Below are 16,514 nucleotides of genomic sequence, written 5' to 3'. Positions count from 1 at the left end.
CAGGCCAGCCCCCTCATCTCCGTTCCAAAGGCTAGGATGGTGCCAACCTCTGCAGTGGGAGGAGGGGAATCCCTGAGCTCCATTCCTGGGCTTCCCGGTGTTGGTGATGGAGGGCTAAGAGTCCGGGGCAGGGCTTCCCTGGTGGCGCAGTGGTTAAGAATCTGCCTGCCAATGCAGGGGACACGGGTTCAATCCCTGGTCTGGGAAGATCCCACATGCCGCGGAGCAACTAGGCCCGTGTGCCATGACTACTGAGCCTGCGCTCTAGAGCCCGCGAGCCACAAGAGAAGCCACCGCAATGAGAAGCCCACGCACCACAATGAAGAGTAGCCCCTGCTCTCCGCAACTAGAGAAAGCCCGTGTGCAGCAACGAAGACCCAACACAGCCATAAATAAATAAATAAATAAATATATAGATTAAAAAAAAAAAAAAAAAGAGTCCGGGGCAGAAGCAAGATGTAGATTCATTCCCCAATTTGGCCACCAGGTGGCACCAGCGAGCTGGGGTCAAACTCTCAAAAGAGCTGAAGAGGAGGGGGGCCTGAGACACCCTCTAATCCAGTTCTTCTCACTCTGGCTGTGCAATAGATTCACCTCGGAGCTTTAAAACAGGCCCATGGCTGAGCTCCATCCCCAGAGTCTGATTTAGTTGGTCTGCTATGGGGGCCGGGGCATGGAGCTTTTCTTAAAGTAACTTAGGTGATTCCAAAGTACAGTCAAGGTTAAGTACCACGTACTCTAAGCAGGGGTCCCCAACTTCACTGAGGTTCAGGATCACCTGGAGGACTTGTTAAAATGCATATTGCTGGGCCCGCCCCCAGGCTTTTGATTCTGTAGGTCTGGGTGTCTAGCAAGCTCCTAGATGACGCTGACGCTCCTGGGTGGGGACCGCACTGCGGGTTCTGCCGCTGTAGTGTCTTGCCCTCTTGCTCTCTCCTTTTTATAACAGCTTTATTGAGATGTAACTCACACACCACACAAGCCACTTATTTAAAGTGTGCAAGGCAATGGTTTTTAGTATATTCACAGAGTTGTGTAACCATCGTTACCACAATCAACTTTAGAACATTTTCATCATCCCAAAAAGAAACCTCTTGTACGCATTAGTAGTCGTTCCCCATTTCCCCCTCTCCAAGCCCTAGGCAACCGCCAAGCTACTTTCGGTCTCTGGGGATTTGCCTATTCTGGACATTTCATATAAATGGAATTATACAATATTTGGACCTTTGTGACTGGCTTCTTTTACTTAGCATAGTATTTTTGAGGTTTATCCACATTGTAGCATGTATCAGTATTTCACTCCTTTTTATGACTGAATACTATTCTGTTGTGTGGATATATCACATTTTGTTTATCTCTTCATCAGTTGACGGACATTGGGTTGTTTCCGTTTTCTCACTATTATGAATATAAAGCTGCTATGAGCATTCATGTATAAGTATTTGTGTGGATATGTTTTCAATATACACAGGAGTGGAATTGCTGGGTCATATTATAACTTTAGGTTTAATCTTTTGGGGAACTGCCAGACTGTTTTCCAAAGTGGCTGCACCATTTTATATTCCCATCAGCAGTGTGTGAAGATTCTAATTTCTCCATATCCTTGCTAACCCTGGTGATTGTCCTTTTTAAAAAATTTTTTAAAAAATTTTATTTATTTTTTTGGCCAGGCTGCGTGGCTTGTGGGATCTTAGGTCCCTGACCAGGGATTGAACCCATGCCCTCAGCAGTGAAAGTACAGAGTCCTAACCACTGGACCGCCAGGGAAGTCCCTGGTGATTGTCCTTTTTGATTTTAGCCATCCATTATAGCTGTAGCCCAGATGATTCTGTGGCTTCTTAGCTGGTCACTGAGAACTTTTGTGGGTGAAATGGGGCCTGGAGTCCTCGCTCCCTGCATGGGAGACTGTGTGTCTCTCTGCCCCTCTAGGAGGTCGTGTCTGGGTGCTCTGGCAGAGAGTGGAGTGGATGGGGGTCCCTAAGGTCCCTGAGTGGCGGTCAAGCAGATCCAAGAGGGAGAGGAGAGTGTGTGGGGTGTTCTTGCTGTCAGGGTCAGCTGTGAAGAGGCAGGGAATCAATTTGGGGATTGCCATCTTTTTTTTTTTTTAATTTAATTAATTATTAATTTTTGGCTGCATTGGGTCTTCGCTGCTGCACAAGTGCTTTCTCTAGTTGCGGCGAGCGGGGGCCACTCCTCGCTGCGGTGTGCGGGCTTCTCATTGCAGTGGCTTCTCTTGTGGCGGAGCCCGGGCTCTAGGCATGCGGGCTTCAGTAGCTGTGGCTTGTGGGCTCTAGAGCTCAGGCTCAGTAGTTGTGGCGCATGGGCTTAGTTGCTCCGCGGCATGTGGGATCTTCCCGGAACAGGGCTCGAACCCGTGTCCCCTGCATTGGCAGGAGGGTTCTTAACCACTGCGCCACCAGGGAGGTCCTGGGGATTGCCATCTTAACAATAGTCACTCTTCTGATCCATGAGAAAATAGGGTATCTTTCCATTTGTATCGGTCTTCTTTAATTTCTTACATGATGTTTTGTAGTTTCCAGAGCGTAAGTTTTGTACTTCTTTTGTTAAATTTATTCCTAAGTATTTTATTATTTTTATGCTATGGAATAAATTGGAATTATTTATGCTAATTATTTATGCTAATTATTTTACGCTATGGAATTGATTTCTTAGTTTTATTTTTTGACTTTGTTCATTGCTACTGTAGAAATACAACTGATATTTGTATATGGATCTTCTATCTTGCAACCTTGTAGAACTCGTTTATTAGTTCTAATACTTTTATTTTTTTTAGTGAATTCCTTAGAATTTTCTATATACAAGATCATGTCATCTGCAAATAGAGATATTTTATTTTTTTCTTTCCAATATGCATGCCTTTTATTTGATTTTCTTGTCTGATTGCCCTGGCAAAATCTTCCTGTACAGTGTCGACTAGAAGTGGCAAGAGCAGACAGCTTTGTCTTGTTCCTGGTCTTAAGAGGAAACCTTTCAGTCTCTCACCGTTAAGTATGATATCAGCTGTGGGTTTGTCACAGATATCCTTTGAGGAAGTTCTCTTCCATTCTTGGTTTATTGAGTGTGTTTTTTAATGAAGAGATGTTCAATATTGTCAAATGCTTTTTCTCTATCCATTGAGATGATTCTGTGGTTTTTGCCCTTTATTCTATTGGTATAGTATATTGTTGGAATTAATTTTTGGATATTAAACCAAGCTTGCATCCCTGGGATAAATCCTACTTGGTCATGGTGTACGATCTCCTTTATATATTGCTGCATTTGGTTTGTGGAGGATTTTTGCATCAAATTCATAAAAGCTATTGATCTGTAGAGTTCTTTTCTTATGATGTGTTTGGTTTGGCATCAGGGTAATATTGGCCTCATACAATGTTACCCTGTCATGGGGAGACAGAAACCTAGGGAGGGAGAGAGGGTATCACAAGTGTGTTAGTCAGCTTGGGCTGGCATACCAGACTACCACAGACTGCATGGCTTAACCAACAGAAATTTATTTTCTCACAGTTCTGGAGGCTGGCAAGTCCAAGATCAAAGTTCTGGCTGATTGAGTTTCTAGTGAGGGCTCTCATCCTGGCTTATATACAGCCGCCTTCTCACTGTGTCCTCACATGGCCTCTGTGTGTGTGTGTGTGTGTGTGTGTGTGTGTGTGTGTGTTTTGTGTGTACGGAGAGAAGGGAAGGGAGGGAAGGGGCTCTCTGGTATTTCTTCTTATAAGGACACTAATCTCAGAGGTCTTCTAATCATTGACGCCTGGAAGTGCTGTTAGAGAACAAAGAAAGAATCCAAAGACCTTATTCCTAGCCCAGGTTTCACAGGCCAGTGTTAACAAAGGGAAGGATCTTTCAAGGGTTGCCAATATGTAACCTTGTTAAATGTGTTCATTTTAAAGGAAGGAAGGAAGTAAAGAAGCAAAAATGAAAAAACCCAACTACCATCTAACATGGTTGGCATTTTAGAAAAGAAAGGATATTTTAGTACCAGAAAAGTAGGGTGGGTGTTCTCAGAATAGAGGACAGTCCTTGAAAAGATTTATATTTCTAAATTCCTGTGGAGTTGTGAGACTGGTCATAGACCTAGATTTGGAAATTGCGATGAGGCCACTGTTTACTTTAGTCAGAAAGGCTGAATGCCTCCTTCAGGGTCACCCCGCACTCGCCCCAGCCTGACTGGACCCAGAGCCCCTGTCCTGCCTGAGGTCAGGGTGATCTGAGCGGTCCCAGCTGCCTCCAGGTTTGAGGGGGCATCTGGCCAGCTAGGTGTGTGTGTGTGTGGACCCTGGAAGGGACTTAATTATGACCGTCAATCCCCATGTGGATGGGAAGGAAGCAGGTTAGATTGTCCTGGGTTGACTGGCGGAAGGAACGAGGATGTGGGAGCTGGAAGGAGCTGGGTTCCTACAGGACCATCTTCATCCTCTCTGACTACCTTTGTCCCCCCGCCTACAGGCTGGACTAATGCTGCTTCCTGGCAGGGCTGTGTGTGGGAAGGACACAGGGCAGGCTGTGTGTGGGAAGGACACAGTAAATGCTTGAAAATGGGAGGCCCCAAGGATCATTGTAGGGCACAGTGTCCTGTGATGTTCTTCCTAGCTTCAAACCCCCTGAACAGACTCTCAGATTTTAGTGCCAAGGGGACTTAGAGAGCATGTGATCTCTCTGTTTACAGAGGAGCAGGAGAGCGGACTGCCCAGGGCCCCACGTGAGTTGATGGCAGATCAGGGATGAGAGGCAAAGATCCTCACTCCCAGCCCCGAGCCCCTCCCCTGACCACGATGCCCTTGACCCCAGGTCTCAGTCAGTGTTGCCCTGGTGGGCTGTGGTGGGCTTGCTGAGGCTCCAGAGGCAGCTGCTTCCTCTACCCTTTCCCTCTGAGGGACTGACTCCTCTGGAAATTGGCAGCCATGTCTCACCCCTGGTACCAGGCGGTTTATTTAGACCCCTGCCCTCTGGTTTCAAGCCGGAAGCCCCCGGGTGCTCTCCGGTGGAGCCTGCAGTTGTCTGCTCAGAGCAGGCCAGGTGCTGCGTGTGCAGGTGACTCTCGTTCGCCTGGTTGGACACCCAGGACCTCTGAATGGAAATGGACCTGAGCCCAGGCTCAGGTTGGGGGTGTATCGCCTACATGGGCTCCATTTGCCTGGGAACATTCCAGGTCCTGTCCACATTCTGCCTCTCAGAAGGTTTCCTCCCAGGATCCCACAGCCTTGGGATTCTGAGACTCTGAGCAGCACGTGCTCCTCAGCTCCCTGCCCTGCACCCCGGATCCCCCAAACAGTGCATTTCCCTTCCCTGGCCCTGCCAGGTCCAGCAGTCAGCTTACACCTTAATCACAAGCAATTAAGAAAACGGTTCCTGGAACCTGGCGAGTGCACTTCTGCCAGCAGTAAAACTATTTCAGGGCCCTTGGTGGAGAAGAACAGGAGAATGTGGAGGTTGCTGCTCTGTCGTGGAGCAGAAAGGAGGGCTCAGAGTGTGTGTAAGTCTCCGTCTGCACGGCGAAGTCACACACCAGCGATGAGGACTGTTTGTAGCTTGTTTGTGGTTTTGGAAATGGTATTAGACCATTACCCAGCCTCCCAGGGCTGGTTTCAGTTTTGCCTTCTCTTTCTGGTCTTTGTGCGTGTGCGCTCACTTCCTCTCACAGGGGTGATCGCGGTGTGTACACAAGCTGTCCTGCTTATTCACCTGGGTGACGTTCTTGCATTTAAACATGTGCTCAGGCAGCACATGCTTACTGAGCGCCTGTCCTGTGTCTGGGGACGGGACAGTGAGTGAAGCTTCACTGAGCTTATATTCTAGTAGAATGAGGAGAGGCTCATTAATAAATAGTTTGAGCCCGTGGACACTTTAGCCTGTCTGTTGAAGAGCCTCTACATCATCCTATGGAATGTCGGCATAATACCTGGTTGAGTGGATGTACTCCAGCATCACCTGTTCTTCCTGTGGAGGTGGCCCATGAGATTACTTCCTGTTGTTCTCTGGGCAGGTGATGGTACCATGAGCCTCACAGTGAATGCTGCTCTTTCATCCATGTGGCTTGTTTCTGTAGGCTGATTCTTAGAAGTAGGATTATTGACTGAGTTGAAAAATAGGAACATTTTTTCAAATTATTTTGGAAAATTTCAAACAGAACAATTCAAAGTAGGGAGAATAATTTCACAGACCCTTGTGTGCCCACCTCCCAGCTTCAGGAATCAGGGCCAGTCTTATTTCATCTGAAGCCCTACCAGTGCCACCCACTACCCCAACTGGATTATTTTGAAACAAGTCCCAGACCTCATATTACTTCCTCTATAAATATTTCAGCATATCCATCAAAGAAGGGATCTTTTAAAAAAAGACCATCATAGGGACTTCCCTGGTGGTCCAGGGGTTAGGATGCCGTGCTTCCACTGCAGGGGTCACGGGTTCGATCCCTGGCTGGGCAACTAAGATCCCGCAAGCTGCGGCGTGGCCAAAAAAAAAAAAAAAAAAGACCATCATAGGACTTCCCTGGTGGCGCAGTGGTTGGGAATCTGCCTGCCAATGCAGGGGACACGGGTTCGAGCCCTGGTCTGGGAGGATCCCACATGCCACGGAGCAACTAGGCCCGTGAGCCACAACTACTGAGTCTGCGCGTCTGGAGCCTGTGCTCCGCAACAAGAGAGGCCACGATAGTGAGAGGCCCGTGCACCGCGATGAAGAGTAGCCCCCACTTGCCGCAACTAGAGAAAGCCCTCGCACAGAAACGAAGACCCAACACAGCTAAAAATAAATAAATAAATAAATTTATATATAAAAAAAAAAGACCATCATAACGCCATTATCACACCTAAAACGACAGTGATTTCTCATCCTCCAATACCTAGTCAGTGTTAGATTTACTTACTGATCTCACGATGTATTTCTGCAGTTGGAGCAGGACCCAAACAAGATCCACAGGTGGCATTTGGCTCACGAGGCCCTTAAGTCTCAATGAATCTAGAACATTTCCCCTCCTTACCTCCCCTGAAGTGAATGTGATGAGGTAACCGGCTTATCTTCCCGGGCGTCCCACAGTCTGGATCTTGCTGATTGCACCTGTGGGTTTAGTTGAGCCCGTGTTGCAGTTCCTGTGCTTCCTGTAAATGGGTAGAGCAGAGGCTTGATCAGATTTGGCTTGGCTTTTGGCCGGCACAGTCGCTGGTGGTGCTGTGTGCTGCCACGGGGGCCTGGAAGGTCCTGTGGTCTCTACTGTGACCTGGCAGCTGCTGGTGCTCATCCCCTGGATTCCTTGTTTCTTTGGGCGTTTGCAAAATGGTTATACGCCGGCTCTCTCATTCCCTCTGCATTAATTAATTGCTTACTTCCAGAAAGAGACTTCCCCGAGATGCAGTGAGGGCAGGAAGGCAGGGCCGGTGCTTGCTTTTCCCTTGGATTTACCCGTCCCCAGGGGAGGTTTGGGAGATGCTTCTCTAAAGCCGAGGGGAGGTACTCAGTAAGCCCTAATGTTCCTTCAGACTCGGATGGCACTGGAGTCTGTGATGAGGGGCTGGGGGTGACTGGGTGGGGGTGGGCCGGGAGAGGGCAGACGGAGGGGCTCATGAGGGGAGGCTGGGTGTTGCTGGAGGCCATTGCTGGAGGCCGGGGGACCCAGGCCCCACGTGTCCTTGGGCAGCTCAGAACCAGCCTGGGAGGTGTCCACGCCAGGCTGACTGTACATTTTCACATCCACGGTCTGGCTCAGTCTTCCCTGTGTGCCTGTGCCTGACCAAGGCAGCTTGTAACATTACCTCCATTTGAGGAAGGGAGGCCCTGGGCTTGTCCGAGGACACACAGCTGGTAGATGATGGCAGGAGGAGAGCCCGACTCCAGCCCCCGACTCCCAGATCAGGCCCTCTCCACTGTGCCACACTGCCGCCCAAGGAAGAGGGGGCAGTTTCACCTCCCTTGCCCATCTCCAGCCCCACTGGGGGAAAGCATAAGGCCTGGAAGCCGTGGTCCTTGCCCTTGTATTCCCCGCCTGAGTAGGGGGAGGAGCCCAGAGGACAAGAAGACATCCCACACTCGGGTCATGGCTGTAGAAGGGCATGGGACCAAACCTGCACACACATTTTCCGTGGAGACAGACCTTCCCCGGTATAGCAGTCTTTGTCGAGGCCTGTCTCAGGCTGCCTGGCCTCTGGGGGCTGCAGCCCGTGATGCCTCCTCCATTCCTGTAGAGGCAGTGAGTTTGGGTCAGGGCCTGATCACCCCACGTGTGTGAGGCGGCCAGAATGCTCAGGGTATTTTTAAAAATGCCTTAATAGGAAAAAAGAAAGAGAAAATCCTTTGAACTAAGCCACTCCATGAGTTTGGAATAGAGGTGAGAAGGCTGGGCCCCCGACTGAGGAGAATGCAAGGGGCCCCCAGCCCACAGTGGTGACTCCATCTGGTGAATGAGTTGTTTCCTGCTCGGCCTGGAAAGGGAAAATATTTGTGACAGAAACCAAGGTCAGGGCTCCTGAAGGAAGTCCTGTTAGAATCATTAATGCCAGGGGCACTTTTCCTTAGCCTTGGCTAGTGACATTAATTCTGTGTTAGTTCTGTGTTTAAGACAGTCTGATGTGTCTCCCGTCTGTCCCTTCAGAAGGAGTTTGAGGAAAATCTGAGGTGAAGGTAACCACACGGAGAGAAGTAAAACGTCCTTTGGTCTCAAATTGAGATTTATTTTATAGACTATGATGCTTTAACTTTGAGCCGTGCTTTTCGAGTTTCCTAAGAACTTCCCTGTCTTTCCTCTGGTCCGCAGAGTAGCTGGTGAGGAGGTGAGGGTGGGTTTTATTAGACCCATTTTCCTGAGGAAGACACTGAGGCCTAATGAAGTTTTGTGACCAGCTGGAGGCAGGATTAGCACCAGTCTCCCAACTCCTTGGCCTGCATTCCCTTCCTTCACTGTGGTGGCCACGACCCAGAGGGCGGTTCTCTTGTGGCAGAAAAAAAGGGCTGACAAGGAAGCCACCAGCCCTTCCTGGTTGCACTGCCCTGGGTTGGTGCAGAGTTGCTAAGAGGTCAGAGAGATCCAGCTCAGCGCCGCAAGGACGAAGATTATTTCTTTTTTAAAATATATATATTTATTTATTTATTTATGGCTGTGTTGGGTCTTCGTTGCTGCGTGGGCTTTTCTCTAGTTGCGGCGAGTGGGGGCTACTCTTCATTGCAGTGCGCGGGCTTCTCAATGCGGTGGCTTCTCTTGTTGTGGAGAACAGGCTCTAGGCGCGGGGGCTTCAGTAGTTGTGGCACGCAGCCTCAGTAGTTGTGGCTCGCGGGCTCTAGAGCACAGGCTCAGTAGTTGTGGCGAACGGGCTTAGTTGCTCCGCGGCATGTGGGATCTTCCCGGTCCAGGGATTGAACTCGTGTCCCCTGCATTGGCAGGCGGATTCTTAACCACTGCGCCGCCAGGGAAGTCCCGAAGATTATTTCTTAAAAGAAATGTAGAGAGAGACAGCTCTGGCCCTGAACCCCAAGTGGGGTCTCTCTCTGTCTCTCCAAGACTCCGGCTTGGCCAAAGTTGTTCCCTGGAGACTTCATTCTGGTAGGTAAAGTGTTTCAGGCAGTGCAATTAGAGCAACCCTGGAATGCTGTGAGCTGTCGTGTAACATGTGATGGAAGAAAAGGGTTGCTTCCCAAGGCTCTTTCACACCAGGCCAAAATAGAGCCAGTGGATTGGTGAGCGGCTTTCATTCAGATGGAGTGTGGGTGTGTGGGTCTGTGTGTGTAAGTGTGAGTGTGTGAGAGTGTGTGTGTGAGTAGGCTCAGGTTCTCAGTAGCTGCGACCTCCCTTGCTTTCCCTTCCTTCCCATCATACGGCTGAGCTGGAACCGCTTGCACCCTCCAGGAGGACCATGCTGGTTTGTTCAACGGCATCCATCTAGTGAACGCTGACAGGGTGCCAGGCGTGGTTTCTGAACGTGCGCCATCAGGCTTGGGATTTTCAGTGGTTCGGGAGGGGTTCAGATCTCAACCCCACCATCTCCCTGCCTCCCCCCTACCCCCTGCACCCTCTCCGTCTCCTGAGACCCTGCCTCTGTGCTTATTGCTGTCATTATCAAGTTTGTGGTTGTCACTAAAGGTGCCCTTTCTGCAGCTCATCTCTGTTCCATGTGCAAGGGCTCATCCCTGAAACCCTGGCTCAGACCCTGCCTGGCACAAGTAGGGCTTCACAGATGTCTGCCTGTGAGTGGATGGAAAGCGGACAGTTGAATAAGTCATTGTGTGATTAAATTGGAAACCCGCCCCCTACCATCTTTGTATCTTTTGGTTCTTTGTCCACATCGTTGGTCTCCAGGAGAGGGCGCTCTTCTCCAGCAACCAAAAGAGCCCTGGGAGGGGGTTGGAAACCCCGGTCCTAGCCCAGGCTCTGCTAGTAACTTCCGGCACAACCTTGGGCAAATCACTTTGACCTGCCTGGGCCTCTGCTTTTCCATCTGTCACCTGGGGTCACTACTGCTGCCCCGCCTGCCTTGAGGGGTGGCGGTGAGCACCTGCCTGGGTACCGGTGAGGTGGGAGTGGGGTGTACAGTTGCCGGGACACCAGGCTGACTCCCTTGGTTATGTGTAGGGACAGTGGGCTCCTGAGGCCGGGACCGTGTCTGGTCAGCACTGAATCCCAGAGCCTGGTCTAAGGGTGAACGGTGTTTGTTGGATGAACAGCAGAGAAGCACATGGCACCAGGTTTAGCCCCTTCATGCTTTGAAAGTGCTGATCAAAATATGACATCTTTGGAAAACCAGTTACCCGCCTCTGGGGTGAGGGCCCCTTTCTCCCTTCTGGGGACTAGGCATGGAAAGCATCCTTGGGCTTGAGGCCCCTCAAGCCCACGCAGGCCTGAGGATGGAGTCTGCAGGGACTCATGCAGAGCCCCCAAGGAGAGGGGTGGCGTTCAGTTTTGAGAAGAAGGGTAGGGTCTGAGCTCTGGGACCCTGCCCCTTAGAAACTGACCCTCTTTGAGGGCTGTCGGCCGCCCGCCCAGTCTGGACCCCGCCTTAGCTGGAGGGCGGTGGTCGCCAGGCCACGCTTGTTCCTGGGGAGCGGGTGGGGAGAGGGCAGCAGGGAGGCTCCAGTAATGACCGCAGGTTCTCGCAGGGTCACTCTGGTGCCGCGCTGAGACTGGACAGTAGGGGCGGGGTTGAGGGCGGTGGCAGGGAGGCCAGTCAGGCGGCGTCACCGAGATGAGGTGGCTTGACTGGGGCGTGAGAGGGGGCAGCTTCTGGGAGTGTGTTGACATAAAGTTGACAGGATTCCCTGATTGGCTGGACGTGGGGCTGAGAAAGGGAGAAGTCGAGGAGGGCTGTCGGTTTGGGCCTGAGCAGCAGGGCTTGCCTGTGAGATGGCAAGCGTGTGGGCAGGGCAGGTTTGGGGAGCGGTCCCGAGGTCCGTTTGGAGTGCGCTGTGGAATTTGAGGAGCCCGAACCGTATCCACGCGGAGCTCTCGAGCAGCGGTTGCACGTCTGAGTCCGGAGCCCCGGTGCAGGTACACACGTGGGGGTCCCCAGGGAATCTGGACTGTCGGTCCTAGGTGCCACTGAGAGTATGACACTGAAAGGGCGACATGACCCAGGCAGTGAGTGCCCGTTGACCACCTGAACACCCTCTGCACGCTGGGTCCTAGTAGACGCTCAGGGCGGCGGGAAGGAGGCGGAGATGGAAACCTGGTTGTAATCTGGGGCCTGCCGCCCCGGCGTATCGCTGTCTTGAGGAGACCGGTCATGCCTTGGAGAAGCGATTAGAAGCCCTCACGATGGAATGTCATGCAGTAGTTAGGGAACTGGTGCAGAGCGGAGGAGGCTGAGGAGCGGCCGGTGGGGCTGGATGGTTCAGAACCTCGGGAGAGCAGTGGCTTGTCCAGGGCCTGGAGGGAAAGCTGAACGCGGCCAGCCCCGGCGGAGGGGAGGGCATTCCAGGCAGGAGGAAGAGAGAGGGTAAAGGTACAGAAGCAAGAGTGAGGCGAGGAGCACTTGAACTTGACTGTGGTGGGAAGGCCTAGGGTGTTAGGAGAGCTGGGGTTTTGGAGTTGATGTCCCAGCTTGGAACTCTGTGACCTTGCTGAGCCCCGTCTGCACCATGAGATGTCCCTCTTGCTTCATGGGTTTGCTGGAGGGCATATTAGAATCTCCTCATCAGATCTACGTGCGTTGTGCTCAGCCTGGCACGTGCATGCAGGGGGCCTGGGCACACCCGGGGAGGCTTCCCAGCCCTGCCTCCGTGGGCCTCTCCCAAGTGGCCCAGCAAGGAGCAGCGCACCTCGGGGCCCGCGTTGATGCTGGGCAGCCTGGAGGCTTGAGAGGCCTGACGAACCCAGTGCCCTGGCCACCTTCCCGGGGCCCCGTCTGTTTTAGTGCTTAGTCCCCAATGGACGAGGAAGCCTTGTCTGCTCCACCACAGCTAATGACAGCCTGGCCTGCCAGGCCCTCTAAAAACAGCTCCACTATTTTTATCTACTGGAGGTGGCTGGCCTGTCCTCCTCCCCAGACAGTGCCAATATGGGGTGATTTTAAGGAAACCAGGGCTTTGCTAGGAAGATGGGGCATTGTCTCAAATCACAGACTGCGGTCGAGCAGGAAGCGCCCATGGAACCTTCTGGTGGGTGTGAGGCGTCACCTTGACCCAGGGGTCTGAATTTAGAGATAATTCCACCCTACCTTGCCAGTAGAGCCTCGGAAGGAATCACTTGACCTCTCCACCCAAGATGTTCCTCAGAATCCTTGCTGGAATCTCTGGGGGCAGCAGGCTTCTGTCCCCTCTGGAGCAGGGGCACCAAGAGGATAGAGCTCTGCCCCCGGGGCCAAGTCCCGAGCCGAGACCTCTTCACACCCACAGGAACTTACTTCTGAGCTCTTGAAAGTAGTTTAAAGTGACTCTGCCTGGTGGCACTGTGGGTGAATTCCTTTCCTTCTTTCTAAGAAAATGTGTTTAACTAGGCTCCCAGCCTTTGGATGGAGATTGGGGAGCAGCGTAAGGGATCGGGTGGTGAATGCCCAGCGCCGCGCGGCTTGAAATAGTCACCCTTAGAGACAGGCAGAGTCGTGCTGTATTGGCCGCAGTTTGTATTTAGGTAAAATCTTTTTTTTTTTTTTTTTTTTTTTGGTCCACTGGCTAATTTCTAAACAAAACTGCTTTTTTTTGGGCACTTGGTTGGTTGATCCATCCTTAAAACAGTAGGCGTCCTGCCCCTACCGGCCCCAGTCAGCTTCCCGCACCAGTGGCCCTGGGGCCATTCCTACCCTCACATCCGCCAGAAGCCCTCACTGGCCCCTTTGTCTGTAAGGTCAGGGCTTGCCTGGCTCTGGGCCCCCTGCTGCTACAAGGCCCTTCCCGTCTGCCTCCCTTGAACTCACCTCACTCTTTGACCCTTTCCTCCCCCTCTCAGGGCACCTTTCTGTCCCCTTCGTCCTAACGCATCTCAAATCCTCCTCCTCTTGGAGGCCCTCCCTCGTCCGCTACCTGCCTTGCCTCGATCCCGTGATCCGGCTGCTCTGGGTGTTTGGCAGTTGTCCCCTGTCTCCCCCAGACCACGAGTGTCTCTGCAGGCAGGGCCTGTGTGTGCCCCACCTTTGTGCCGTGGCTCTGGCCCCCGTTCCGTGAATGGCTGGACCCATGTGGCCCCCCAGGGTTTATAGGTGCTTCCTCATGCCATACTTTACTGAGCAATGTGACCTCCAGCAACGTGGGGCTGAGAGTTTAAATGGCAGAACTGGAACCAGAACCCAGTCGTGTCTCCCAGGGAGTCAGGGCACTGGCTGTGGTCCCCTTGCCCCAGCTGGACCCTGTTTGCTGTCCGCCTTCCACCCCTGCTCCGTCCCCAAGGTTCCAGAGCTCCTTCTGGATGGTGTGGTGGGCCAACCGTCCACTCCCATGACCCTGGGGGCAAAGACGGCAGAGGCACCAGAGGCTGAGTCACCCGAGGCAGAAGTGGGAGGTGGGGGACTAAGGTCCCACAAGCAAGCCCACTCCAGCTCGCGGTTCTTAGGGCTGTGGGTCGTGTCATGTCTGGGGCGGGGGCCCACCCAGGAGCCTTCCTGAAGCAGCCCGGAGGAGACGCGTGTAGGCTGACGTGTGCCTGCGTGGGGGGGCTTCCAGCTGTGGCCCAGTTGTTGGGAGACTGCCCTTCCTGGTTCCCGGAGGCCCGGGGGCTGGCTGTGCCCTCCCCTGGGTGTTCCCGGTGCCTGAAGGTACGGCCGCTATGCCACATCCTCTTCTTGGAGCAGAGAGAGCTGCCTCGGCCCCTGGTGGAGGCCAGGGCAGGGCGGGTGTGGGCGAGAAGGGGGGAGGGTGCAAGTGCAAGGTGAGGTGTGGCGTTCAGTCCCCCGGGCTCCCCCCTAGGGCGACGGTCCATCTGCGGTGGGTTGGAGGAGCACGCCCAGATATGGTGGCAGACACCCGGCAGGGGGAGAGCTGGCTCTGTGTGTCCTGGGCCTTGTCCCCCCGCCTACCCACTGACCCCGACACTGAGGAGAACCTGGAGAGGACCCCGTATAAGTCCTCTTCCTTCTGAGCATTAGTCTCCCGCGAGTCTTCCGTTAACAGGTCACTCCTATTCTCAGAGCTTCAGTGGCTCCCCAGTGCTAAAGCCACGGAGCTCAACCCTGGCTCCCTAGAATGGCCCCGGGGACTTTTCACAGCCCCTGTGCCCAGGCCCACCCCGCGGAGGTTCTCGTCTGATTGGTCCGGGGTGGGGCCCAGGCATCTGCACACCAGGGTTGGGAAGCTGGCTTTAGAGGGTAGACTTCTCGGCACCAGGGTGGCTTCCACAGTTGGGGGCCAGCCCAGTTCCCCTCTTGTCCCTTCGTGCCCTTGTTCCAGCCAAGCCAGCCCCTTCCCAGTCCCCCTACCTGCTGGGCACCATCCTCGCCTCTGGGCCGCCCCGTCTGGTGCCCACTATCTTCATGCGAGTCCACCCAGGCCCTCAAGGCCCAGCTGCATCCTGTGCTCTCTGGGAAGCTACCTTTAGTCACTTGGCTGTCCCTTCCTTCCCTAGCGTGGCCTGTTCTCCTAGAAGGTGCTCAGGATTGCCGTTCAAAAGACCGATGCCCCACCCCCCATCCCAGCCTGTCCCTTCCTGAGCTCCCGCACCTCTTGCTGATCCTGCTTCTGTGGTCTTTCTGTGCTCTGTCCCCAGCCTTGGAGAGTGTGTGTTGTGTGAGAGTGTGTCTGTATGTGTGTGAGTATGTGGGGGGGGGTGTTGTGTGTATGGTTTGTGTGTGAGTGTGGAGTGTGTATGCGGTGCGTGTGTGTGCACGTGACTGTGTTGTGTGATTGTGTGTGGGGTGTGTGTGACCGAGGGCATGTGGTGTGTGAGTGAGGTGTGTGTGGGTGTGTGTATATGTGTATGAGTGTGTGTGTGGTGTGTACGATTGTGAGAGTCTGTGAGTGTGTGAGTCGGTGTGTGTCTGTGTGTAGGGCGTGTGTGGAGCGTCCCTGGCTGGGGGTGAGCACCCACTCTGACCCCCGCCCCGTGCCATCCGACCTCTAGGCGAAAGCGGCCAAGTCAGAGCGGGAGGCCCGGACGCTGCAGCTGCGGAGCCTGCAGTACCTGGAACGCTACATCTGCCTGGTGCTCTTCAACGCGTACCTCCACCTGGAGAAGGCCGGCTCCTGGCAGAGGCCCTTCAGCGCCTGGATGCGGGAGGTGAGGGCGGGGGCGGGGGCGGGGGCCGGGACGGCCCTGTGCGTCTCCCCCGGGCCCAGGGACAGGCTCCCTGTTGAGCGGGCAGAGTTCTCATCTCACTGTACGGGACGCTCCCCTCTGGCTGAGACTGTGTCTCGTTCAGCTCCGGGTCCCCAGCACGGCCTCTGCGCTCAGCAGGCAGTGAGTGGATGGATGAGGAGGAGGAGGGAGGAGACGAGGCGCCTGGGGACAGAGCAGGGCGGGTGCTGGGCTGGGCCCCTCCTCCCTGCCTGCGTCCCCAAGGCCAGCGTCACCTGGGTGCTTCACGCCCACTGTTGTGTTCATCCCTCCCCTGTGCCCTTCTGGCTCCCCGCTGTGGCTCGGCCCCTGCTGCCTTGCAGCCGTGACCTCGGACGAGTTAGTTAACCCCTCTGAGCTGCTGTCCTCGGCGTTACCACGTCAGCACCACCTCAGGAGGCTGTGGTGGGGATTCCATGAGATGCATACAGTGCCGTCTGCCAGAGCTTGTGTGAGCGGGTCTGCCTTACGTGGCGACTGTGACTGTATGCTCCCATTCTACAGAGGAGGAGACTGAGTGCAGAGAGGTTAAGTGCCGTGTTCACGGTCAGCGTTAGAGCAGGTTGTTTGGCTCCAAAGCCCACCATGTCTGGCCTAAGACGCTGCCCTCTCATGCCGCCTCCACCCTCCCTCTCTGCTTGGCTCTTCCTGGTTCTTCCCCCGGCTCGCCTGCTTTTAGAGGAGGAGCCGCTGCCTCGGCACCTCTAGGGCAGGAGAAAGGCCTCCTTCCCTCCTTGGCAGAGGAGCCTGTAATTACCCCTCCGCTGGGACACTGGCCCCTACTGACCTCACCAGACTGTCCTGGCAGTTCTAATCT

General features: G+C 53.8%; 1 protein-coding gene across 6 annotated transcripts in view; it reads left to right on the top strand.

Moving 5' to 3' along the window:
• The window catches only part of PALD1 (phosphatase domain containing paladin 1), a 95,497-nt gene that overhangs the window by 65,602 nt on the left and 13,381 nt on the right, over nucleotides 1–16,514 (top strand). For 5 of the 6 annotated variants that reach the window (XM_082424450.1, XM_082424451.1, XM_082424452.1 and 2 more), the window contains one exon: nucleotides 15,485–15,640. The exons of the other annotated variant lie outside the window; for it this stretch is intronic. In XM_082424450.1, coding sequence (XP_082280576.1) covers nucleotides 15,485–15,640 — 156 coding nt within the window. The remainder of the gene's footprint in view (nucleotides 1–15,484; nucleotides 15,641–16,514) is intronic. 6 annotated transcript variants of the gene reach the window in all.

This window comes from Balaenoptera physalus (assembly GCF_965194825.1).
Source record: "Balaenoptera physalus genome assembly, chromosome: 14".
NCBI classification, from domain to species: Eukaryota; Metazoa; Chordata; class Mammalia; order Artiodactyla; family Balaenopteridae; genus Balaenoptera; species Balaenoptera physalus.
This window is presented reverse-complemented; position numbering and strand designations above follow the sequence as displayed.